Source organism: Enhydra lutris, unplaced genomic scaffold (assembly GCF_002288905.1).
Source record: "Enhydra lutris kenyoni isolate GAN:26980312 unplaced genomic scaffold, ASM228890v2 scaffoldscaffold13, whole genome shotgun sequence".
NCBI classification, from domain to species: Eukaryota; Metazoa; Chordata; class Mammalia; order Carnivora; family Mustelidae; genus Enhydra; species Enhydra lutris.
In genome coordinates, this window is record NW_019154097.1 from 35,060,634 (window position 1) to 35,084,841 (window position 24,208).

The following is a 24,208-nucleotide window of genomic DNA, read 5'->3' on the forward strand; positions in this document are numbered from 1 at the left end:
GAAGGACCCAGGAGTGTGGTTGAGCTGGACCTGGGGTTTCTGGAGTGGCCAGGCGTGAGGATGCAGGCAACGTGGAGGTCCCAGTGCCGGGGGGAGGGGTGCTATCCACCCCGGTTCCCTCAGCCTGCAGGTGCTCCCCATTGGGCGCCGCCTCGGCCCAGTGCCACAAGAACGGCACGTGCGTGTGCAAGCCTGGCTTCGTGGGCTACAAGTGTGACCGCTGTCAGGACAACTTCTTCCTTACGGCTGGTGGCACACGCTGTGAGGAGTGCCCGTCCTGCTACGCCCTGGTGAAGGAGGAGGTGAGCCCACCCTACCTCCCATCACTTCACACCCCCCCATGAGTGCCCCCTCTGTACTGGGCACCAGAAATGCCCGCTCAGCCCTGGCTCTCAGGCCTTCTGGGGCCACTGGTCACCTTCCGCCTGCGCCCACCTAGCCATCGGGCCGATGTCAGCCCCACTCCCCCCTCACTTCTGCCCATCCCTGGCTTCTGAGCAGACAGAAGAGTGCCTCGCACCAGCTGTCCTTCCCGAGCACCCACGCCCATGTCTCACCCTTTCTTAAGATCTGCGGGGATGAGACAGTAGAAGGCCCTTGGTGGGGAGGGTCAGGAGGAGGGCCATGCCCGTTCTGGGGCACAAGTAGAGTGTTGAGCAGGGAGCTGGTGTGGTGCGGAGGTCAAGAGCGTGAGCTCTGGGGTTCCCCTCCCCAGCCCCTTTCGTTGTTCCCGTTAACAGGTAACAGGTTTGGTAAGTTTGGGTGTCTCTCCTATTCCACAGTGGAAACAGGCCTGCAGCCCTTTCCCTGAGACCGGGGAGGCCAGCCATCAGAGTGAAGGTGCTCTAGAAAGACGCAATGATGGGCGCTGAGCATAAGCGGCCCCCCGGGCAGTGCCTGGGCCAGTCCCTGCGGTCAAACCCAGGGATGTGTCTGCGGGAAGATGGGCGAATAGTCACACCAAACAAACAAACAAGGGCGCAAACAGCCTTGTTCAGAACAGTTTTGCTTCCCAATGAGTTAAGAATTTTGTTTTTTTAACCTGGATTTTGCCATCAAATAGGGAATGGAAAGACGTAGGGTTTTTCAGAGCATTCTGGACTTTTGGAATCAAAGAGAGGGCTTGGATCCAGCATCCCCTGGCCCTTGGGGCCGTTACAGGGTGAACGTGATCAGGTGCGTGGCTGGCAGGTGCTAACAGCCGGCTCCTGGCATGTGCTCTGTAAATACAGTTATTGTTTGTGTGGCTAAAAGAACAGCGCTGGGAGACACTGCATGGCACACTCACTTGGCCAGCAGGTATCCAGGTGCACCTTCTCTGTGGCAATACAGCAGGACAGACAGATTCTCCTGGGGCTTCCCTTCTCATCCCACTCTAAGTGGAACAAGGATGTGGTCCACTGAATGGCAGCAGGTGCCGTGGGCGTGAGAAGGGAAGGGACCACTAGGAGGAGGGGGTGGGCAAGGCTGCTTCTCCAAGATCTGCTGCATCCTCAGCTTTGATGCCCTTGATAAGATGCGAGAAGCCAACTGCTAACCAGGGAAGGCCAGGCAGAAGCCAGGGGGAGGCGTCCAGCACGACTTCAGGCAGCCGGCCTCACATACCCTTCTTTTCCTGACTCCTCCAGGCTGCCAAGCTGAAGGCCAGGCTGACCCTGATGGAGGGGTGGCTGCAGGGGTCTGACTGTGGCCAGCCCTGGGAACCACTGCACATTCTGCAGGGAGAGGCCCCACGGGGGGACGTCTACCAGGGTCACCACCTGCTGCAAGGTACAGTGAGAGAGAAGAGCGGGAGGCAGCGGGATGGCTGGCTGGCCAGACACACCCCACCGGCCCTTTGGTCTGCTCTCACGATGCTTCAGAAGCTCTTGGCTCGGTCCTAGAAGAAGTCACTTTCTGGGAGTGCCTGTCTGTCCTCCCCAACTGCATGGGCTCCTCCCATGACAGTCTTGTCTCTCCTGGATCTTTCCTTCACTGTCCCCCACCCCGTTCTACTTTGTAACCTTATGAATACTAGTCTCTGACGAGAGCATCTAGCCCCAGCCACACCCAGAGCACAGGCACAGTGAGGACAGGGCTGGAGTCGTTCACTGGTTCACGGCGCGACAAATGCCCACCGAGGTGCTGTCCTGGGTGCTGAACAGGTGGCCTGTTGCTGTCTTAACCGTTGGCCATTTTGCTCACTCCCCAGCATAGAAAACCAGTGGATGGGGGCGGAGGGGGAAGCTGTTATGAGAGTCAGGTGGAAACTGGCCTCGGGACACTGCGATCTGGGGAAGCTTGACAGTGAATTGATTCTTCTGTGTAATTTTATGTTCATAAGCACCTGTGCTCATCTCACAGCCAGGCATAGGTAAGCTGAGCACCTGTTAGCAACGCTCATTATCAGAATAGGGAGCTTCTGGGGGCGCCTGGGTGGCTCAGTGGGTTAAAGCCTCTGCCTTCGGCTCAGGTCATGGTCCCAGGGTCCTGGGATCGAGCCCCGCATCGGGCTCTCTGCTCAGCAGGGAGCCTGCTTCCTCCTCTCTCTCTGCCGGCTTCTCTGTGATTTCCATCTGTCAAATAAGTAAATAAAATCTTTAAAAAAGAAAAAAAAAAGAACAGGGAGCTTCCAGATGCTCTGGGTTAAAAGGTCCATACTTGGGATCCCCGGGGGGCTCAGTTGGTTAAGCATCTGTCTTCGGGTCAGGTCATGACCCCAGAGTCCCAGGATCAAGTCCTGTATCGGGCTCCCTGCTCAGTGGGGCATCTGCTTCTCCCTCTGACCCTCTTCCCACCATGCTCTCTCCCTCTCTCTCTCTTTCTCTCAAGTAAATAAATAAAATCTTTTTTTAAAAAGCCCATCCTGAGCCGCACTGCAGATCGCAGAGCTGACTCGAGGCAGGTGTGTTTTTGCGGTCTCAGATTTGGGAATTGCTTGTTGTGGCTCTAACCCGTCTGGATTCCTTCCAGCCCCTCCACTGTGCTGACTTCCTGTGTGGGAGACCTTGGGCTGTGACTGGCCTCTGCTGGGCCTCAGCCTTTGCATCTGTAAAATGGTGAGGCTCTTGCCCTAGAACTGACTGGTGGTGCTCAGGTCTGGTGATAGAGCTCAGCTGTGCCAGGCAGAGTTCAGGGCACAGATGGGGGGGCCCCCCGAGGGTGAACGTTTGATCAGGAAATTTCAATTGCTCCGTGACCCCTGGGCTTTGTGGGCTTCATGCAGGAGCCCGGGAGGCCTTCCTGGAGCAGGTGACCGGCCTCGAGGGTGCAGTGAAGGCTGCGCGGGAGCAGCTGCGGGCGCTGAGCAGGGGTGCCCGCTGTGCCCAGGCCCAGGCAGAGAAGACCTGCATCCAGCTGGCAGAGCTCGACGCAGCGCTGGAGTCCTCGGAAGAAGAGATTGTGCAGGCGGCCATCGTCCTCAAATCTCTGGTACCCCGGGGGCCCCTCCCCACCACCCGCCCCGGGCTCCCCTGGCGATTGATCTGGTGGCCCCTGGTGTGCCTTTTTGGAGAGGCTCAGTTTCCTCACCCGCAGAATGGGTGTCACGCAGTACCCCTTGTGCTGACTCAGTGGGATCACGTCCGCGTAGACGAGGGCACGTTCCAGGTGGACGGTGAATGCCCATTGAATGAGGACTGGGCGGCATTACCGTCCTTGCCACGTTCTGGGGCTCTCTGCTCGCCAGATGCTGACTTTGAGGCTTTATGTAGCATTTTCTTTTAAAGATTTTATTTATTTATTTGACAGAGATCACAAGTATGCAGAGAAGCAGGCGGGGGGTGGGGGTGGGGTGCTCAGAGGCAGGCTCCCCGCTGAGCAGAGAGCTGATCTAAGCAGAGAGCCGATGCAGAGCTCCATCCCAGGATCCTGGGATCATGACCTGAGCCGAAGGCAGAGGCTTTAACCCACTGAGCCACCCAGGGGCCCCTTTATGTAGCATTTGTAGAGTAACTGGCACAGTCCGGTTCTCCCAGTAATTTAACCGAATGAGGCCCTTGCCCTTCAGGGATGCCCTCAGTTTCTCCTCTCTCCCTCGCTTTAAAGGTGATTCCTCAGGAAGGGTCCAGCCAGCCCACCACCTGGAGCCCCCTGGCCACAGAGGCCCGTGCCCTCGCCAGGAGGTGAGCCCCCAAGGCCCGGGAGCCTGGTCCTGAAGGGAGCCCCGCCCTTTTCCTGGGGGTTCTGGGGTCAGGGTCAGCCTGACAGGTGTCCCCCTGCCCGGATTCAGAGCCAGACCGTGCTGCTCACCCTCTTCTGTGACGGCTTTATTAGGGCGACCGTATCATTATTGTCCAAACTGAGACTTCACGTGCGACGAAAGGCCCCACAGATCACTGTGCAAGACAACGGGCATAGGTTCTGTGTAACAGGAGCAGGGCCGTGGGTCCCTGCCCATCAGCCTTTGCTGTGTCAGGCAGAGGGAGGGGAGGAGCCTGGCCCTCGGGGCCAGACTCTGTTTGGGACTGTGGGAGGCCCACATGGTGGGAGGGGTGGGTTCGGGCCCAGGTCCCCTTCTCTGTGAGCTGTTGCTGAAGGTCAGGTGGACGTTTCCTTACAGCCACAGGGACGCCACTGCCAGGATTGAAGCCACGGCTCAGAGGGCCCTGGTCGCCTCCAACACCAGCTATGTGCTTCTCTGGAGTCTGCTGGAGGGCAGGGTGGCCTCGGAGGCCCAGCAGGACCTGGAGGACAGGTGAGGCCTCCCGGATGTGGGTAGAAGCTTGAACCGGCCTCCTCCAGCTGCTGGAGGCTGCTGGTCCAGAGCTGGCTTCCTTCCCGAGTCCTGATGTTCTTTGGGTGGGGGCGGGGGAGATATCTGAGGTCTTGGGCTCACTGGGTGGTGAGTTACAGGAGCCCTCTTAGGCCTGGGGGTGCAGCTCAGTCTCTAGAGAGAGGGGATGAGGGCCTGAACCAGGAGGGTCTAGAGCGGTATCTCTCTTTCTCACCCCTGCATCATCCCCAGCCCCATCCCCGACCTCTACCCTCCTCCCAGCAGCTCCTCTCAGACACCAGCTTCCTGCTTGGCCTCTGCTTCTCTGCCATGGGTGACCCTCCTATGTCTTCTGCAGTGGAGGGTCAGGAGAGACACAGCAAGGTCTCAAAAGTCCCAAGTTGACTTCCTAGATGAGAGAATCCAATTGGCCCACCTCCAGTCAGATGGCCCACACCCAGTCCCCTGGCATGACTGGGGTGAAATCACATGACCCCCTCCCGGGGCAGGATTGGGGGCAGGGGCTGTCTGAGAAGTGGGGAGAGATGAGAGGTGGCCGGAGGTCCCTGCCCCGGCAGTGTCCATGGCAGAGCTGGGCGGGGAGGGGGTGATCAGCTGGGTGGGACAGGGAGCTGTTCTAGGTGGTTGACTACACCCCCTTGGATCTCAAGGGGCCCCAGAGCTCTCCGTTCATCTGGAGAGTGTTTGCCCAAGGTCACCTGAGGGCACAGCAGATTCAAGACCAGGGCCTGGGCTTCTGTCCCTTCCCCAGCACCAGGCACTTTCCACTTAGTGATTCAGCCAGAGGCTTCCAACATTTGCAAAGCAGATGACTCGAGGGTGGAAACCAGGGGCAAGCCCCTTCAGAAAAGAGTGCTCGAATTGAATGAATGAAGAAACAAGAATGGGCGCCTCTCCTGCCTTTTCCATTCATCCGAGAGCTGCCCGGTAGCGGCCAATTTCCGAGGCCAGCTGCTGAGTTCTGACATTGAAGAGGGCTCCAGGCGGGGGTCTGGGGGTCAGCCGTGGGGAAGGATGGCCCCGTGCTCTCTGCTCTGTGAGCCACCTCTGCTGTCTCCTCTCAGGTACCAAGAGGTCCAGGCGGCCCAGGAGGCGCTGGGCAGAGCTGTGGCACAGACACTGCCCGAAGCGGAGAGGGCACTGGCCGCCATGCAGCGAGTCCGTGCAGACGCCGCCCTGGGCCTGGCCTCGCCAGCGGCCCCCTCAGCACTGGTCAGCCCCGCTGGCTGCCCCGGAGCTCAGCCTGGGGTGGGGGTGGGAGAAGGCGGCGGCTGGAAAGCCGGTGCAGCCCAGGCCTGGGCAGATGATGTGGCTTATTTTTAAGTAGATGGCAGTCAATTAAAACGAGCCGATCCATCTCCGTGGCTTGGCCTTGTGCCTGCCTGGCTCCGAGTGAGCGCTGGGCCAGGCTTTGTTGTGGGTTGTGGTGACAATAGTGAGACCAGGCGTCTTCTCCGTTGTCGTGGCATTAGCAAAGGCACCAGACAGACGTGGGATCAAATCCCAGCTCCGCCGCTCCAGATCTGTGACCTTGGCCAAGGACATCCCCTACTCCCCAACCCGTACTTCGGTTAGGTCCTCCGTCAGCTAGGGCTCGCCCATTCGGTTATCTGAGGGCTGCGTCTACAGGGCTGGGAGAGGATTCATGAGTTGTGGGCAAGGTGGCCCTAGTGCTTGTCGGCCCCCCAGGGAAACCCGCTCCATCACATCTGCCTAGTAATCCTGAAATCCCGGAACTTGGAACCTGCCCTTTAAGGAAGAGACTGAGCTTCTACAGATATATTTGGGGCAAAACCTGACGGGCCCGAGGCTGCTTATTTGTGCTCAGAACCCACACAGTTCTGCTTCTCTCAGGCCAGGAGGATTCTGAATGTGGAGGTACATCCGGCCCCAGGTATTCCGCTGAGACTGTGGGCCTGGGGAAGGAAATGCAGGTCAGGGAGGCCTCACGTATAGTAACTAGTAGAGCTGGAATAGAGACAGGTTCCCCCACCGGGCGGCCCCCGCCCCCAGCCCCTCTGCTTCCAGGGTCCTGTCCCCAGCATTCCCGCTCCCCGGGTGCCTCTCACCCACTAGGGGTTCTGCCCCTCAGACCTTTCTGCCAGGCCCCACCTGAGCCCACCATCTCCCTGCAGCCTCAGAAGTCCCAGGTGGGGGCCCTGAGCCAGAAGGTGCAGGCCCTGGAGGAGACGGTCGCATCCAGAGAGCGCCGGGTCACTGAGGCGGCCCAGACCCTCCGGGCCACCGCCCGGGCCATGCTGCGCAAGATCGAGCCCTTCACACAGGTGGGCTCCTATCCTCTGAGGCGGGCACCTGGTGGGGTGCTGTCCCAAGGGTGTCCTGGAGTCAGGGGGTGCGGGGGGGAAGGGCAAAGACCAGAAATAGTCTTTCCCATCACTCCAGTGTCTCCCGTCTGCAGCGCCCCTGCCCAGCCTCTCTCTTCTCTCTCCAGCTACGCCAGGAGGCCAGAGACGCCCTGACCCAGGCTTCCTCATCCGTCCAGGCAGCCACAGTGACTGTCACAGGAGCCAGGACCCTGTTGGCCGACCTGGAAGGTACGCATGCCTTGCCGAGCCCGAGGCTTCTTGATGCACAAATGCCCGTGACCACCATCCGGGCTCCCGCCTCAGCCAGGCCAGTGTGGCCCTGGGGACAAGAAGGGGACAGAAGTCCGGTTGTGGGGGCATAAGCCAAACATTCCATTCCCTGCCCCACCCCAGCCAGGACCTCTCCCGTGGCTGCTGGTCTTGCCCTCACACGCCGCTCTCTGGCATCTCGCCTACATGGCCATCAGCCATCAGACCACACGCAGAGCCCATCAGGACCAAGAGGACCCGATGCCCTCAGCTGTCCGTCCCTGGTCTAGTCTGCTCTGACAGGGATCCTGTCACCTGGTACAAACACCTATCACGTCCGGGGCTCAGCTGGGGCCGTGGGGACGGAGACAGACTTCCCTTGAGAAAGGGATGTGGGTTGATGCCAGTCCAGGTCTCCTCGAGCTCTAGGAAAATGAAGCTGAGTGGTCCCATTTTATAGATGTGTAGACCAAGGAAAGGGATTGACGACTATCCCTGGGTCAGAGGTGCCCTGAAGAGAAGCTGTCTGGTGTTAGGGTTCTCCAGCTCCGTGTCCCCCTCCAGAAGGAGCTTCTGTGATGGCTCTTTGCTCCAGAGAGAAGCCCCCTCACCCTTTATCTGTGGCTCCGCCCAGTGAACTGGGTAAGGCAGGAACACAGGCAGCCCCAGAGGCCCCTTGGAGTTTGAGACTGGGAGTCAGGCTCTGCGTTCCCCTCGGCTCCAAGGACTTCCTCCCCAACTCCATTGCTGCCACTGAGAGATGTGGCTCCAGCCTCGGCCTCCTGCCCCCTGGGGCAGAGGGCGAGCTGGCCGGTGCTTCCTGTTCTCTAGGTTTCTCTGTGGTGGGAGGCCTGGCCACCCACCGACCAGGGGACTTCCGACGGGGAGGCCGTGGCCATGAGTACTTGCCTCTAAATCGTGTTCAGTAAATTCTGTGATACTAGTGATGGAATATTAGGACTTCTGAACATTAAAATCGTAAGGCTTACTAAAGCCACCTGCTGCAGCCCCCTCGGCGGGCAAGGGGCTCCTCCACCCTCTGCTTCCCTACTTCCAGCAACGTGTGCTCACCAGCCCACGAGCTATTGCCTTCTCGCTGGGGGATGTACTGTGTGGAAATCTGCCTCCTTGGTGCAGTACCTCGGTCCACGTGAGGACTCATCTCAAACTGCTAACCCCGAGCTAATTTCCCCATTCCTACCCCTTTTCAGAGACACCCCCTCTCACCACCAGTCAGTCTGTGCTCAGTGGGTATTTAGGATGAAAGGAAAATTCATCGAATATGGAACAGCTTTCCCCAAGGGGGTGGCCCTGGGGCCTTTATCCCAAGACAACCAGTCGGTTTGTGTTTAGATAAGTTTAGGAAATGTTGCTACCATAGTGCCCTCTCGAGGCCATACGGTGCATACCTTATGATATTAAAGGTCCTGAGAAGTCCTGTAACAAAGAAACCTGGTTCTCTTTCTTTAAGTTTGACGTTTCCTCCTGATGTTTAGTAACACCCCGTAGAGTTAGCACTCCATGGAGTGCATTTTAAGAAACACCAACTTCGTGTACGAGAAACAAAGTAGATCTAATTTCTCGGTTATCTTCATGGAAAATTACGTGACATTCTGCCTTGGAAGGCTTGATTCATTTTAAAATCTATCGTTAGAACTCCCAATTTCCCTTCAAATTTCATCTGAAAGAAAAGGAAAAAGTCTCTCTTCTTTACAGAGGGAAGCCACTTCTTAATAGGTAATAAAACCTACGCAAATCATAATACTTCCCTTTTTGTCTTGGCTGCTAGGAAGCTCAGAGGTGAACAGAGCATTTAGTGCCTGAGATGTCATTATCCTAATTTTCTGGCCCTTCGCACGCCTCTCCTTCCCTCCTCATCCCCTCCCCGCGTTGCTATGGTCCTTGCTTTTTCACTTCAGTGGTCCGGTTGTTAACGTACCTGTCGCTGGCACTATAAGCTGCTTCAGAGCCTTTTTAGACATAAGGGAGGGGTACAGAGAAGGAGCTGAATGGAGTTTCTGGGTACTGAGGTGTGGCTCCCCATCCATTCCCAACCCCGGCCCAGGCGTCAGCCAACCGTGTAATCTCGCGATTTTAACAAACACCACGATGTAACATGAATCTTTAAATTCACTGAACGGTGCGTGTTGCTCATTACTCGCTTGACTCCCAGAGAAGCTTCAGGAGGTTTCCTGGAGATCTCCTGCCCCCAGCACCTCCCTCCCATTGTCTGGGGACCGGACGCAGTGGCTACCTGGCAGGCTCTCAGGGCAGCGGCCGCCCTCTTGACACCGCCTGCCCTGGTTTGCAGGAATGAAGCGGCAGTTTCCGCAGCCCAGGGACCAGGCCGCGCTGGGGAGGAAGGCAGGCGTCGTCAGCGACAGGCTCCTCGTAGACTTGAAGAAGAAGACCAAGCAGGCGGAGAGGATGCTGGGCAACGCAGCGTCTGTCTCCTGCAGCGCCAAGAAGAAGGGCAGGGAAGCCGAGCTGTTGGCCAAGGACAGTGCTAAGGTCAGGGCCACGAGTGTGACGACGTCCTTGCCTTCTGGACCCGTGGGAAGACTGTCCTGGAAGAAATGCCCCTTCTGTAGGTGAAACGGGGTCCCCACAGATCTGCCCCCATCCGCGTAGACCATGCTGAATGCTCCGCACTTACCAAGGGCTCAGGGGGGCCCAGGCCAGTGACCCTGTTGGTTCCTCAAGAAATAGGTATCACTGTTGTCGCTGGCGTCCTGGGTGTGGACCCCGAGGCCCGGTCCGGGTGACGGACTTAAAGTCCCATGGCCAGGACTCTCACCGAGGTCTGTTTGCCTTTACTCCCCCAAACCTCTAAGCTCTTATTTTTTAATTGGGGCCAAAGTCCAGTCTGTGCGTCCCTCTGGCCCCCGCTGGCTCTGTGCGTGTCGCCAGCGTCCAGTCCGTGTTTGTGAAATGAACGAATGATCCGGGGCTCAAACTGACGACCGCTCGGCATCACGGCCGTCAGTGCTCTTTACTTCCGAAAGGGCTCAGTCCGCTCACCCTCTTCCCCTCTACTGCTGCCCACCCCCCAGCTCGCCAAGGCCTTGCTCAGGGAAGGCAAGCAGGAACACCGCCGGGCAGGCCGGCTCTCCAGCCAGACGCGGGCGACGTTCCGACAGGCCTCCCGGCAGGTGCTCGCCTCACAGGCCCGTAGACGGGAGCTGGAGGACGCAGAGCAGGTATGTGTGCCAAGACCCCCCACCCCAACTCCCATTTCCTCCTGGCCCCCGAGCCAGTGGGGAGCCGGTCAAGCTTTCCCTCCCACCCTAGATGGGTGCCAGGCTGAATTCCTTGGAACAGCAGATCCGAGAATCGCGTGCCTCCCTGGAGAGGGACGTCCAGGCCTTGTCGGAGCTGCTGTCCAGGCTGGGTAAGGAGACCCCTGGGTCCCTGGAGCACCCCCAGGAGCTTCTGTGAGGCCCAGTCCTAGAGAAGCTTTCCTCCTCGCCCCCCGATACCCACGGTCCCCCCTCCCCAGCCACAAGCATTTGAAATAGCCCCAGGCCATCCTGCAAGGTGGGGCTGGTGTCACTGTGCGCCTCCAGGGGCCGCTAGTCTGGCGATGCAGGGGGCAGGGGGGGAGCACAGAAAACTCAGCAGATGGAACGCCTGTGGGGACCACAGGAGCAGATGGGTTCTGCGTGCCTGAGGGTTTCAGAGGAGGAGAGAGAATGTCAGAAGCAAGGATGGCATCGAGAATCAGACCGAGACTCAAGTCTGGTGCTTTCCCTTCCCTGGCTGTGTGACCTTGGGAAAACCACTGTGCCTCTCTGAGCCTCAGTTCCCTCATCTGTAAAATGGACGTAAGCACCAGCGTCGTGTAGAAAGTGCTTGCCACCTGCGTGGTGAGAGCCGGTGAGCAGCTCTCAGGGAGGAGCCTCAGCAAGGAGGCCTCTCAGATGAAGGGGAGAGCACCCAGCAAGGCCCAGAGGCCACAGAGCAGGGCGGGGGAGCGGAGGACAGTAGCCATGCATTTTCCAAAACCGTGGTAACATGCATGTAACACAAAATTGGCCATTTTAACCATCTTCAGGCACACAGTTAAGAGGCATTAAGTACATTCACACGTGGCACAGCCGTCTCCGCCATCCGTCTCCATAACTTTCCCGTCTTCTCAAACTGAAACACTGTACCCATTAGACACAAACTCCCTATGCCCCAGCCCCTGGTACCCCCACCTGGGACCTCTTTGGTCCCTGTGAACTTGACACTCCAGGGACCTCATGTCCCTGTGTCCTTCTGTGACTGGCTTCTGCCCCTTAGTGTCACGTCCTCAGGGTCACCTACATAACAGCACACATGTGGCCTCATTACTAATAAGGGGAAGAATCACCATGTTCCGCGTCGTGCTTGCATGCCGGGCCCTAAGATTTGCGTGCTCGTGATCTAGAATGCTCTGCTTGGGAGGCGAGGGCCCGGACTCTCTAGTCATCTTGCGGACAGGTAGTCTGAGGCACAGAGTTTAAGTGATGTGCCCGGGGCCCCATGGCCAGTCAGTGGGGAAACTGAGGTTTGCACACAGGTCTGACCGAATCGGGGTGCCCACTGGTAGCCACTGGTCTGTTCCCGACGCCAAGGACTCAGAGCACTGGCCGCATTGCTGTCTATTGCTGTGCCTGAGTTGGGGGCGCAGGCATGAGCAGCCCCCAGAGGGCCCCTGCCTGGGGGCCCCTGGAGTGCAGGTGGAATGTGGCTACAAGCTGAACCTGAATCTCGAAGGCCAGGCAGTTGGGGCCTCCCCGTGGATGGGGTCTTTGCTGGGAGCGGGATCTGCCCGGGCCAGCGGCGCTCAGCTTCCCGATGCCTCCTCCTGCCCACCTCCCCGCCCCCAACTGCCTGCCCTCTGACCCCCACCTTCGTTGCCCAGGAAATTTGGGGCTCAGGGGAGCCCTGGCCCCAGTGGGATCCTGTGGGATTAGAAGCCATTTAGAACTTACTTCCCCATCCCCAATGGCTGAACCTCATCTTCCTGTTAAATGTCACCCATAAATGACAAGGTGACAAGGCCCAGATGGGGGAGACAGCCCGTGGATCCCATGCCACCATTACCACCACCAAGTTCAAATGTGGGCACCGGGCCCTGCCTCCTCGTTTTACCCTTGATGAGGCTCTGGGAAGTGCTGAACTCCAAAAAACAGAGTTAACCCATGCTGGGCCAGGACGAGACCCTTGGTGCCTGCTTACGGGAGCCGGCAGCCCCTCCTGCCCCATCCGCTTCCGCAGCCCTCATTCTAATGCCAGGGACACTGCTTTTTACCCCCGTGGCGGTCCGCGTCTCGGCACAGGAGGCATCTTTAAATGCATGCTCTCGGCAAATCGGCATGGAGCCATGGGGACCTTGTGCCACACACGGCTTTAGGAAATGGGCTCAGGACCCACGCGGGGAGTTCTTTTTATTAATAACAGTAGTACCGTGACAAAAAGGAACCGTTGCCCAGCGCTGTCTAGGGGGAAAGTTCCAGAGTCTTCATGTGTACCCATTGGGGAGCCCAGACCAGACACACTGCCTTCTCTGTCCCTTGCTTTCCTGGCAGATCATGGGCAGTCACAATCCTGGAAGGTTTGTGTCTCCAGAGGTCTCGGGGGTGGGCGCTGAACGGGCACTGGGGCCTGCGGGAGAGCTGGTCTCTGCTGAGGCCGTCTGTGCCCCTCTGCAGGGTCGCTGGACACCCATCAGGCCCCAGCCCAGGCCCTGAACGAGACCCAGTGGGCACTGGAGCGCCTGAGGCTGCAGCTGAGCCCGCCGGGGGCCCTGCAGGGGAAACTGAGGCTGCTACAGCAGGAGTCGGAGCAGCAGGAGCTGCAGATCCAGAGCTTCGAGAACGACCTCGCTGAGATCCGTGCCGACAAGCAGAACCTGGAGGCCATTCTGCATAGCCTGCCCCAGAGCTGTGCCAGTTGGCAGTGAGGGCCGCCCAGGACACCCCTCCCCCAACACTGTGGCCCTGGCCAGGGCAGGCACATGCACCCCACAGGTGCACCCTTGCAGACACACCCCCCCAGAGCCTGCGGCTGTGTGCCCACCCCAAGGGAATACTCACGTAGGCTTCCAAGTCCACAGCCACGTCCCCTCCGTGCCCGCCAGAGTCCGTGTACATATACAGTTCGCCCAGGCGGGCACTCCCAGGCCATGATGCGTACACATGCACACCCCAGTGTCAGGAACACATGCACACCTTGTGGGGACACGCCTGTGTGCACAAGGCACACACTTTCGCCAGTTCCTCTGTGCATGTACACGTTCTACTCAGTTCACAGCCGGTTCCTGGGTACCCTTTCTGCCGCATGCCCTCTGGATGCTGGGGGGGGGTATGTTAATTACCCTCCGGCACCTCCACGCTCACTCTTGCTTCTGAAGGCGAGGACCCAAGCAGAGTTGGTGCCTGAGAGGCTGAGGGGGCCATCTGCAGGGATCCAGGCTGGGCTGGGCAGGAGCCAGAGCCACCGGCCCCAGGGCTGCCCGTGGTCCTGCAGCAGGTCATCCCAGGACACCTGCCCATCGCCCACTCCACACAGCGGAGGGACCAGGCAGACCAAGAGATGGAAGATCCTCAGCAGCAGACAGGGGCAGGGGGCTCTCAGCAGGGGAGCTTGAGGCCCAGGGACCCCCAGGGCCGGGGTGCGGCCTCCTTGGTCCACCAGGAGGATGGCCCAGCCCTGCACGGTTTTCACTGGTTTCCTGGAATGCTTGGTCTCGGGATCCTGGGAGTCGCCTGCCCTGGGCCCAGTGCTCCTTTCAGCCTGTGGCCTAGCCAGAGAGCTGAGCCTCAAGGGCCTTAGCAGGCCTGGGTCAGGGGGACTAGGGTGCTGGGGGAGCTCCTCTTTGGGACCCCAAGACCCCTGTCAGCCTTTGATTGACACTGGCTCTGAGGCCCTGTGGCCGCACTTGCCACCTGGGAGGTCCCTGCTGGGTGTGGCAGCCTGGCTGTGGCTCCAGCCTGTCATGCTGGGGAGCCCCCTGTGGTCAGGCCCCCTGCCAGCCTCTGCCCAGGATTCCTGGCATTTCCTCCCTGAGCTCCTCCCCATTCCCGGGGCCCTCTTCCCACCGACAACAGGCCCTTGGCCCCGGGACCCCAGACCCAGGCCCCAGGAGCCCACCTCCCCTCCGGGGCTCTTCCTCCTGCAGGCGGAGGGGGCGGGGTGGACAGGAAGCAACATGGACTGGTTCTGTTTAATGTGAAAATAAAGGACCTCTTTACTAGCTGGGTGGCATGCTTTTGGTCATCTCCCGCTGGTTGGAAGCAGGGGCCCCGGCTGTGGTGTGGACTCACTGTCCTGGCATGTGGGTGCACACACCTAGCACCCAGCGGGTGGGTGGAGGAATGTTCAGTGATCTCTCTTGGTCCACGTGCAGTAGCAGGCAGGTGGCAGAAGTGGAGCTTACTGGTTTTGCCAGGGTCTTCCCGTGGGGGCTTGGCTGGGGTCTGGCGGCCATAGGCACCTGCTGTCCCACCTCTGCTCCGGGGGGTTTGTCAGGCAAAGCCTAGGAGAGCATGAGGGGCCCTCGGCTGATCTCTGGTTCAGGCCGGAGACAGGGAAGCAGGACATCGTGAACTCAAAATCAAGTGTCTCTCCACTCAGAAATGGACACCAATGAGAAGAAGAAGGGCTTTGGGCCAGACCTTAAAGGGCGGGGAGTCAGAGGGAACATTCCAGGCAGGAGGGTGGGCAATAGCTCAGGGTTCACAGGGTGGGGGCCTGGCCAGCACAGATCACCCAGAAAACCCAGGTTGCATCGATAGGATGGACTATGGAACATGGGCAGTCTAAGCTCTTGGCCACATAGTCTGAAGCCCTTTCAAGTTGGCATAATTAAAAAGGGGAGTTTGTTGGGAGGACGTGGGAGGCTCTCCTAGAATCCTGGGGTGGGAAACACTGCCAAGCCTCCGGGGACTCTCCTGTCCCCTCCCTTCTAACCCTCTCCTTGCCTCTGCCCCCCACCCCCATGTTTGCTTCAGTCTCCTACCTCCCCACCCCGCGCGCAGAGCAGCTTTCTTTGCTCTTCCTGAGCATGATGGAAGAGGATGCCCGCACCCCCGGACCCTAGTCCCATTTCATCGGTCCAACCCAGAGACAAGTTTGAAACTGTCCTGATTACTCCCCCAAAAGACAGACCCAGCTTAGGCCAGGGCCCCCAATTCCTAGTCAGAAGAGCGGTACAAAGCCATATACTGAGAGCTTCTCTGTATCCTCTCCAGATCTGTTGGGGGAGAGCATTCCAAGAAAGAGGCCGGCTCCTCCACAGACAACCTGAAAGCCAAGGCCACGGCGAGTGAGGGTTGTGTGTGTGTGCATAATGTGGTGGACACCGATGACCCAGGGAGTGACTGGGTAGATAGGAGAGGAAGGACAGGGGCGGGAGGCTGGTGCTCTGCAGGGCGTTGGATGACTGGTGTCTGGTATAGGAAGGGCCAAGAAGACCAAGGTTCTTTGCAGACCCCGGAATAGATAGAGTCTGATGCCCTCCAGACCCTCTTCCTCAACACCCAGTTTCTGTGCTGATAGAGGCACGCGGCCATTCTGATGCCTGCTCTTGGCATTAAACCCCTATCCGCTCAAGCTGTGGGGCTCAGCAAGGCCCAGTGTCATCATCCCAGTGGGGTGGGGATGTGCAGCCCAGGCCTCTTCTCCATTCCATGGTGACGTACCTCAGGCTTAACATCTCATGACTCATGCAGTCCGGTCATGCCTGGTGTGTGCAGAGCCACTCCGGCCCCAGAGGTGGGGCTGTGCTGGGTGGAGTGTGGCAGCTGCGGAGCATCTGGTTAGCAACGCAGCCCGGCGGCTGAGCACGGGAAGGTGGGGCGGCCGGCCACCGCAACCGACCAGGGCAACAGGCCATCTGAGCCTCGACTGGGAAGGGTGTCATGAGGGCCCCATTCTAGGTCAGGTCCCTAATCTGGCCTCCAGATGGAACATCTCCCATCAACCAAGGGTTGTAATTCCTAAGCCCTGCTCCCCTGCAGGCTTTTACTCTCTGCTCCAAGCACCCTGAAAGTCATAAAAGTTCTAACAGCCGTTGCTGGGTGAGAGGCACTGTTTCCTCCACTCTGCAGCAAAGGACACTGAGCCTCAGACAAGGCTGGTGCTGGGCCCCAGACCACACAGCTTGGCCAGATCCAAACCCTAGAGGTGGGTGGGCACCAGAGAATAACCGGGGGGGTGGGGGAAGCAGGTGCTCACTGTGCTGGGGACGTGGGGCCTTGAACTGCTGCTGCCCTGACATGGGTCCACCGTGGGACATTCCATCCTGTCCAGCCCCCTTCCTTGGGACAACCTGGCCACTTTGCCTCCCAGGGACAACCACAGAAGAGATGACCAGCTGGCCCCAGGATCCCAGTCCTGAGGGCAAGACAAAGGTAAGTCTGTGGGGAAGGAGACTTCCCAGATCCAGTTCCCAGGGACACACTCTGTGGTGGTGGTGGTGGGGTGGGGGGTTTGCATTACTGGTGACTGGGACAGCTGTTTGCCCAGGACAGCTCCTGCTTGTACCTGTGGCTGTCGGCATACTTAGGAGGACTGCCACCCTTCACTCTCAGAACTGTCCTGATTCGGCCGTGAGACTTCATTACTGTCCCGTCACTAGTCCCTGGTTCCCGCACCCACGCCCCCTACCCCCAGGAGTCGGGGGCTTGGCTTATCATCATCCGAGTGGACTTGTCCCCAGCTTCAGCTCCTTGACTTTTCTTTTCTGTCAACTGGGAACACCAAGTCCTATTCTGCAGAGTTTTGAGAATTAAACAATGTAAATCTATGCTGTACTGAGCCGGCAAAGTAGCTGGGGCATAGTGAGTGCTCAAGAACAGATTTAATTAACAAAACACAAATCATTCTGATGGATTTAAAGTGTCACTGATGTCTTCGCGGCGCTTTGTCATTATGCCTTTACCCAACCACACACACACACACACACACACACACACACACACACACACACACACACACACAGAGAGCCCAATGCGGGGCTCGATCCCAGGACCCTGAGATCATGACCTGAGCCGAAGGCAGCGGCTTAACCCACTGAGCCACCCAGGCGCCCCGGAAGTGAATTTTTTAAGTCTTATTTTAATGAATTTTAATTTAAATTGCCTGGTGGGGACAGACACTTATAAAGTGGCAGTCACTGTGCTTGGCGTGTGAGAGATGCTGAATCATGCTCTGAAGGGAAGAGCTCCCGTGGCTCGCCCGTCTTGTCCTCATAGCCAAGAATAGCAGGCCTGTAACTGTGTCCATTCACTTGTCCCGCTGTCCAGCCCACCGGGGTCTGCTCAGGTTTATAGCCTTACCAGTATTGGTCCCCACACACATCCACGTTCCTGAGTGTTGGTGACCTTTCCCCTACGGACGCGGTGCTCTGCTCGATGTTTCTGAGTGCTGGACAGCCCTCTAGGGCATTTCCCTGAGTGTCCTGTGCTGAGAAAGTCTGCCCTCCCTTCCCTCAAAGGGTTAGTGGTGACCATCCTGGACGGTGCAGCTAGAGCTCAGAGCATTGCTGGTCAGAGATAACCGGGCGCCAGGGATGGAATTCCTGCTTATCTCTAGAGGGAACATTTAGGCCCAGAAAGAAATTGTGTCCCCGCCCTGGCTCCCCAGCACAGGAGCACATGGAATCAGCTGATTTGGGGTCCCCAAGACCACCCTCAGGTTCAGTGATTATCTTGAAGGACTCACAGAACAAGATAGCCATGAAACTCCCAGAGACAAGAGGGACCAGGTGTGGGGCTTCCCCTTGTCCTCTCCCAGTGGAGTCGTGGGGATGGCATTTATTTCTCCCAACAACGATGTGACAGTATGTAGGGTATGTCCACCTGGGGGGCTCCCCTGTACCTAGGAGCTGGTCACATAGACAGCTGATGGCCTGCACAGCTGACCTTAACCTTCAGCTCCGGCAGAGGGCAAACTGATCCTACGTGGCCCAAGGTACCTGTATCACCCGGTTGTTAGCATAGACTGTCTAGAGCGGCCCCAGATGACCGGTGAACAAAGGCACTCTTTTTTTAAATAAGATTTTTATTTATTTATTTGGCAGAGAGAGAGACACAGCGAGAGAGGGAACACAAGCAGGGGGCACAGGAGAGGGAGAAGCAAGCTTCCCGCTGAGCAGGGAGCCCGATGTAGGGCTTGATCCCAGGACACTTAACGACTGAGCCCCCCAGGCTCCCTGAACAAAGACACTCTTACCAAACAGGGCATTCTTAGGGCTTAGAAGTGACCTCCCAGGAGTGAGGGCAAAGGTCAGACCTCTGGGCCAAGGCTAATCCTTCAAGGTACAGGATCACATTTCCAGGGTCCCGGGCTCTCTTTGTCTCATTAAAAATGTTCCCAGGTCATCATTGTGATTCTGTTTAAAATGACAGTTTCTTCTCCACTGGGCTCCAAGCTCTGTAGATTACCAGTTATTAGCCAAGGTCATCAGAAGACAAGCAGAGGGCCAGGCGGGGTTCCTCTGAGCCATCACTCCTGGGTAGAGGCTCAGGCTGAGACCCTCCCATGACTTGTCTCCTATGTGCTGGACATTGTCCCCAACAGAGAAATAACCTCTTCAGAAATGCTCCCCCAACTTGGCCCCCTGATCCCAGGTGGACCCCAAGGTCAGAGAAGGACGATGAAAGGCAAGCCCACCTTGCCCTTCTATCCTCCCTTCTGGGCACATCTGGGATGGGTGCTTCCTCTGAGGACTTGGAGTGTTTCAGGGGGTCAGGTAATGGAGGAGTCCACGTGCCTGCGGGGTCTTGGGTCCCTCTGTTCCCCATGAGGGTCCAAGGACCCTGGGGAGGTCAGCTTGCCAAGGCAGAATCGGGCCACCAGAACCAAGTGGCTACCTAAGCATCCCCCTGCGGGGTGCTGGCTGGAGCCGAAGCTCCCTGCCCCGCCTCTAATGCCATGTCCTGGACCCCAGGGGCTGGCCAAGATCCACCTGAGAGCCCAGTTGTGGTCTCAGCTGGCGCCATTATAGGCCGCACAGGCCCATTGTACCTTGGGGCTCGGTTTGCCCTAAAATGACCTTTAAGGCATCAAGGAGAGCCCCATAACGATTTGGGCTAAGGGAACAAATTCCCCTTCTCTCTCCCAGCCTGTGACCCCGTGCACGCTGGGCTCCCCTGCCCCAGACGCTAGCTCTCTGCTCGGGGACCTGATGGACCTGATGGCATCAGCAGGGCCTGGGCATTGGCTAGAAATGCAGAACCTCGGGCCCTACCCCTGACCTCAGCTTCAGAGGCTGTTTTAACCAGATCCCTGGAGGCACACTGACATTTGCGAGGCGATTGTCAGAGTGACAGGCACTTAGAAACTCTGCTCAGCGCAGAGGCTCCCACTGAAGGTTTTCTGGTGCCGGACCCTCCCTCCCCAACATAAACCTCCTCAGCAGAGGCCCCGGGTCCCAGGCAGTGGGCCGGTGAGCTGCTGAGCATCGAGGGCGCAGCTGAGACCCACTTGCCTTGTCACGCTGGGGCCCGAAGACAGACTTTGCCAGAAGTTCGTTTCTGCCCTGATGGGCCTGATTGCTAAACCAGGAGCTCCTGGGCTGAATTAAAATGCTGATTAAAATTCAGCCAGAGCTGCCTCTGTGTACCTCTGATTATAACAGCAGGCAGATGAAAATGTCAGCCTTCACGTGGGCTCTCCCCTACCTCCCCGCCACGTTCTTCCAGGGGGAAGGTGTCATTCAGCGATCGGCAAGTATTTACTGAGCACCTGTTACGTGCCAGGCAGAACCTGGGGGCTGGGGAAGCCGTGAGAACATGGGGCCCCAAGTCCCCACTCTTGTAGGGACAGATGTCCCCTGGGGCAGGTGCCTGGCTGTGGGAGCCTGAGCATATGAGAAACCTAGAAACTAGGACCCGCCCCACATCAGGCCCAGCTGAGTGGGGGAGAAGGGCACTGGGACATGTTCTCCTTCTGCTAACATCTAGGATGGGAGTAGTTAAGGGCACAACAAGTGATAGGATGGGTGGCTTCAGCCCTGCCCCCCAGCACCTCGACCCCTTCCTGAGCATGTTCCTACCCCACGCCCCATTGCTGACACTGCCGTCCTCCTCCAAACACCCTTGTGGGGTTGGCGCGATTCCTTGTCCCATTTTACAGATAGGGGAGGGGAGCCTTTGAGACATGGAGGAAGTCCCCAGAGTTGCACAGCCAGTAGGTGGCCTGGCCCCCACACGGGTGTGCTCCCAAATCATAGGCTCCTTATTTTTGCCCCGTTCTTGGTATCTGCCTAAGCTTGGCTTGTCCCTGGGTCCCAGGAGACCCCCAGGGCAGCCGGCCAGACCTCCAGGCGGAACAGGGTGAGAGTGAGTACTCAGGAGCCTGCTGATGCCTTCCCTCCTCTGCCTTCACCTCCCACCACTCTCCCCGCCAGGAGTGGGTCACCAGCACCGAGCTCCTCATCTCCCTGGACCGGCTCAACACGTTTGGGGACGACATCTTCAAGGATCCCAAGGTGCTGCAGTCCTACTACTACGCCGTGTCCGACTTCTCCGTGGGTGGCAGGTAGGTGGCAGGCAGGACCGTGCGGCCCGGGACCCCAGACCCTGGGTGGGGGACCAAGGAAGGCAGCCGCCACGTGGGGGTCACCCAGTGGCTGCCGTGGGGGGTGAAGAAGCCACTTGAGATGCGTCCGGGGAGAGAGGAGGGGTAGGGTCCTGGTCCCCTGGGCCCGACGCTCAAGGTCTTCATGGCCTGGCCACATCCCGGCTCCGGCATTTCCCGCATCGGCTGTGTTTCCACCAGTGCTTCCACCACCTGGCGTGACACGAGACCTTCAGACCTTCGCACCCGCTGATCTCTCGGCCTGGAGGTCCTAGCCTTTCCCCTTTCTCCTCCCTCCCTCCTTCCCTGCTCCCTCCCTCCCTCCCTTCCTACCTCCCTTTCTACTTTCCCTCCTTCCTTCCATTTTTCCTTCCTTCCTTCCTCATCCTTTATCCCTTCTCTTCTGTTCCTTTCCCTTCCCTCCTTCCTTCTTTTTCTTTCCAAGCCGAGCTGGTTCGGGGTGACCACACACCGCTGCAGGTCTGGAAGCTTCCAGAGCTTCCCCTCTCCGGCCAGCCCTCCTGATGTCACAGACTGTGAAGCCTGTCCACCCCGCTCCTGCCCCAGTCTCCTTCTAATCTTGGGTGTGATCGGGCTTCATGGGGACCCGGACGTTTTAAATAAGACTTGGAGGTACCTCCGTGCAGACGAATGGCCCAGGCCACCCCAAAGCCCCACAGCCAACTCCTTGGAAGGGGCCCCAAGGGAGCAGGGGTCGTGTTTCCTCTCTCCTGTGGGAACTGCCAGTTCCTGCTGTCTGGACCCCCGGTGCTGGCTCCCCTGTGGCTGCGGGTCCCGGGCACACACGGCGGGCACACACGGCGGGCTGTGGAACCAGGGCGGGCACACACGGGATCTTCAGCAGGAACGCTCGGGGGCTTCCATCTTGGAAAGTAAAGAGGAAGACAGGCATTCCCGCCCCAACCCCAAGGGGGTGGCTCACTCTCCAGCGAACATGTCCACGCACGGCAGAATAACAAGGATGGGGCCTGTCAGGGAGACTGCTCTGCAGACGGCGGCCCAGCCCGGGTGGGAGGAGGCCAGCATCCTGGGCAGAAGGGCCGGTGTGTGTGCCTCTTCCAAAGACAAGGCTAGAAGATGGTCAGGACCGTGGACCAAGTTCATTCAGGACCCACAGGCAGTGGGGAGCCTTGGAAGGATTTGGCCAGAGTAGTGACAGGGTTTGGAAAGGCTCCAACCCCCTGACATCGCACGGGGAAGGATAAGAGGAGCGAAAAGCCAGAAAGCATTAGGAAACGGCCGCGGGAGGGGGTGGGAAGGCTGGGAGAAGCTCGTGGGTCCGCAGGCTGTCTAGGATGGGAAGTCCTCTTGCTTGTGGGCGTGATTTTGGAATTCAGGGACATTTGAGTGGCGTTCAGAGGGGTGGAAAGGTCCAGGAAGGGAACGTAGGGCCCAGCTGCCTGCACTCGCCGGGTCTGCCCCCTCCAGGCTGGGCTGGGGCTGGAGGGGAGGGGAGGTGGGGGTGTCTGTGAGGGCCCCTCCATGCCTCCTCCCCCGCCCCTCCCACGCTTGGTTCGGGTCAAACCACCCAGGAGGAGGCGCTCTCCACGGTTGGCAGGTGGTGGCAGACTCCAGCGCCTGCTGTCAGGGGGCTTCGGGCCAGAGGACATCTGGGCTCCAGCTGTCCGAGCCAGACCACCCTCAGGCCTGCCACTGGCTGGGGGGCAGGTGGGCCGGCACCCGGAGTCCCACAGTGGCCTGGAAGAATTTCATTCTTTCCCTTGGGGTTAGAGGGCTTCATGGGGGAGGCTGGGTGTTCGCAGACCTCGCTGGGGACATGGGTGGTCCCTTGTCCCAAGGCCGGGGTCACTATCTCCCAAGACTACCCACTGTCTGCCTCACCCCTGCCAGAAATGCTGGGGTGTTCCCTGCCTACCCGTGGCTCCCATGGAGAAAACAATGGCCTGTGCCCTTACTAAACCCGGTGTCCCCTAAGTAGAGGAGACAGTGGGGGTGCTGGCAGCGGTCAGCAATTTCTTAAAGTCTGCCAAGGGCAGAGCACAGAACGCAGCCTACAGGAGCCTGAGACTAGTGTCCAGGAGTGTGGGGTCTGCACGGAGCAGAACAGGGTGTGGAGTCTAGCTCTGCCACTCAGCACCTGTCACTTCAGCCTGAACCTTCGTTTCCTCATCTGTGAAATGGGGGTGGGTGTGGTCCTTCCTGCCGCGGCAGGAAGGTATGAGCTCTGCCGGGCGGGGGGCAGAGGGGAAGGCTGGAATTCAGACCTCGTGGTGGCCCCATGGGCTCACTTGTGTCTGCCCAGTTCTGCCGGTCTCCTGTCACCGCGGGAAGGTGGATGCGGTGGGAAATGGTCCCCAGGGGCCGTACAGAGGCACAGATTCACCAGGGACTTGAGTCGGGGGCTGTCCTCCGTAAGGAGCAACCACTTTCTCGCCCCTTTAGACATCAAGGAGGAGTGCGGACCAGCTGCCCCCTTCCTCCACCCCTGCCTCCACCTGGGACACTGGGATGACCTCTTTCTGGGTCTGTCTGGGCTAGGACTCCTTCAGCAGCAGCCTCGCAAACTTTGCCATTCCTAACAGCTGGCCCAGGGCAGCCTGCATGTGCCTCAGTTCTCCCATCTGTGAAATGGGTATATTAGTGGGCTCACGAAGATGCAGTGCGTTTGTCCACAGGCGGAGCTCAGAATAGCACAACGCAGCCCGCTCTCTGTTCCCATTGACCCAGGCGCATAATAGGGCTTCCCTGTAGCCCCGTCACTGAATGGTCCAATTGGGCTGCCTGGCAGTGAGCCCCTCCTCTGACGGTGCCTTCCCCAGTCTCTGGATCCGATCTCCGTGTTCCCCCAGGTGCAAGTGCAACGGGCATGCCAGTGAGTGTGGTCCTGATGCGGCAGGCCGCCTGGCCTGCCGGTGCCAGCACAACACCACAGGCACCGACTGCGAGCGCTGCCTGCCCTTCTTCCAGGACCGCCCGTGGGCCCGCGGCACGGCTGAGGCCGCCAACGAGTGTGTGCGTGAGTGTCTCAGGGCTCTGGGCCCCAGGGGCCGAGTCCCTGAGACCTGGCAGTGGGGGCTGCTCCTGCCGCACCCCCCACCCCGTTGCTGCAGGGCCGAGGAGGGGCAAGGGGAGAGCAGGAAGGGGCGTGTATTCCTCCGCCTTGCCCCTACAAAGCGCCCCCCAGACCAGTCCCGCGATGTCAAGGAGGCATCTGGGAAGGCCCCCCCACTGTTCTTTGTTTCAATGATTCCAACCGCAGCTGCTAATCAAAGCCAGAATAGAAGGCCCCAGGTCCTGGGGGACTCTGACCTGCCCACCCAGCCTCTCCCACGGCCCCCCAGGCAGCCTTTGAAGACAAGATCCCCATGTGATGTGGCTTTGACCA

General features: G+C 58.9%; 2 protein-coding genes across 2 annotated transcripts in view; both read left to right on the forward strand.

Annotated features, from left to right (window-relative positions):
• LOC111145932 (laminin subunit gamma 3) overlaps window positions 1–13,577 on the forward strand; it is a 55,544-nt gene extending 41,967 nt beyond the window's left edge. The window contains exons 17-28 of the mRNA XM_022501250.1: window positions 124–302; window positions 1,629–1,770; window positions 3,206–3,411; window positions 4,027–4,103; window positions 4,541–4,675; window positions 5,779–5,926; window positions 6,850–6,999; window positions 7,167–7,269; window positions 9,602–9,801; window positions 10,344–10,490; window positions 10,582–10,681; window positions 12,969–13,577. Of these exons, the coding sequence (XP_022356958.1) occupies window positions 124–302; window positions 1,629–1,770; window positions 3,206–3,411; window positions 4,027–4,103; window positions 4,541–4,675; window positions 5,779–5,926; window positions 6,850–6,999; window positions 7,167–7,269; window positions 9,602–9,801; window positions 10,344–10,490; window positions 10,582–10,681; window positions 12,969–13,219 (1,838 nt within the window). The 3' untranslated portion in view covers window positions 13,220–13,577. The remainder of the gene's footprint in view (window positions 1–123; window positions 303–1,628; window positions 1,771–3,205; window positions 3,412–4,026; window positions 4,104–4,540; window positions 4,676–5,778; window positions 5,927–6,849; window positions 7,000–7,166; window positions 7,270–9,601; window positions 9,802–10,343; window positions 10,491–10,581; window positions 10,682–12,968) is intronic.
• A 7,082-nt stretch (window positions 13,578–20,659) lies between these two features.
• Window positions 20,660–24,208, forward strand: part of LOC111145465 (laminin subunit gamma-3-like) — a gene marked incomplete at its 5' end in the record, with an annotated part of 38,241 nt that continues 34,692 nt past the window's right edge. The window contains 2 exons of the mRNA XM_022500361.1: window positions 20,660–20,802; window positions 23,673–23,839. Coding sequence (XP_022356069.1) covers window positions 20,660–20,802; window positions 23,673–23,839 — 310 coding nt within the window. The remainder of the gene's footprint in view (window positions 20,803–23,672; window positions 23,840–24,208) is intronic.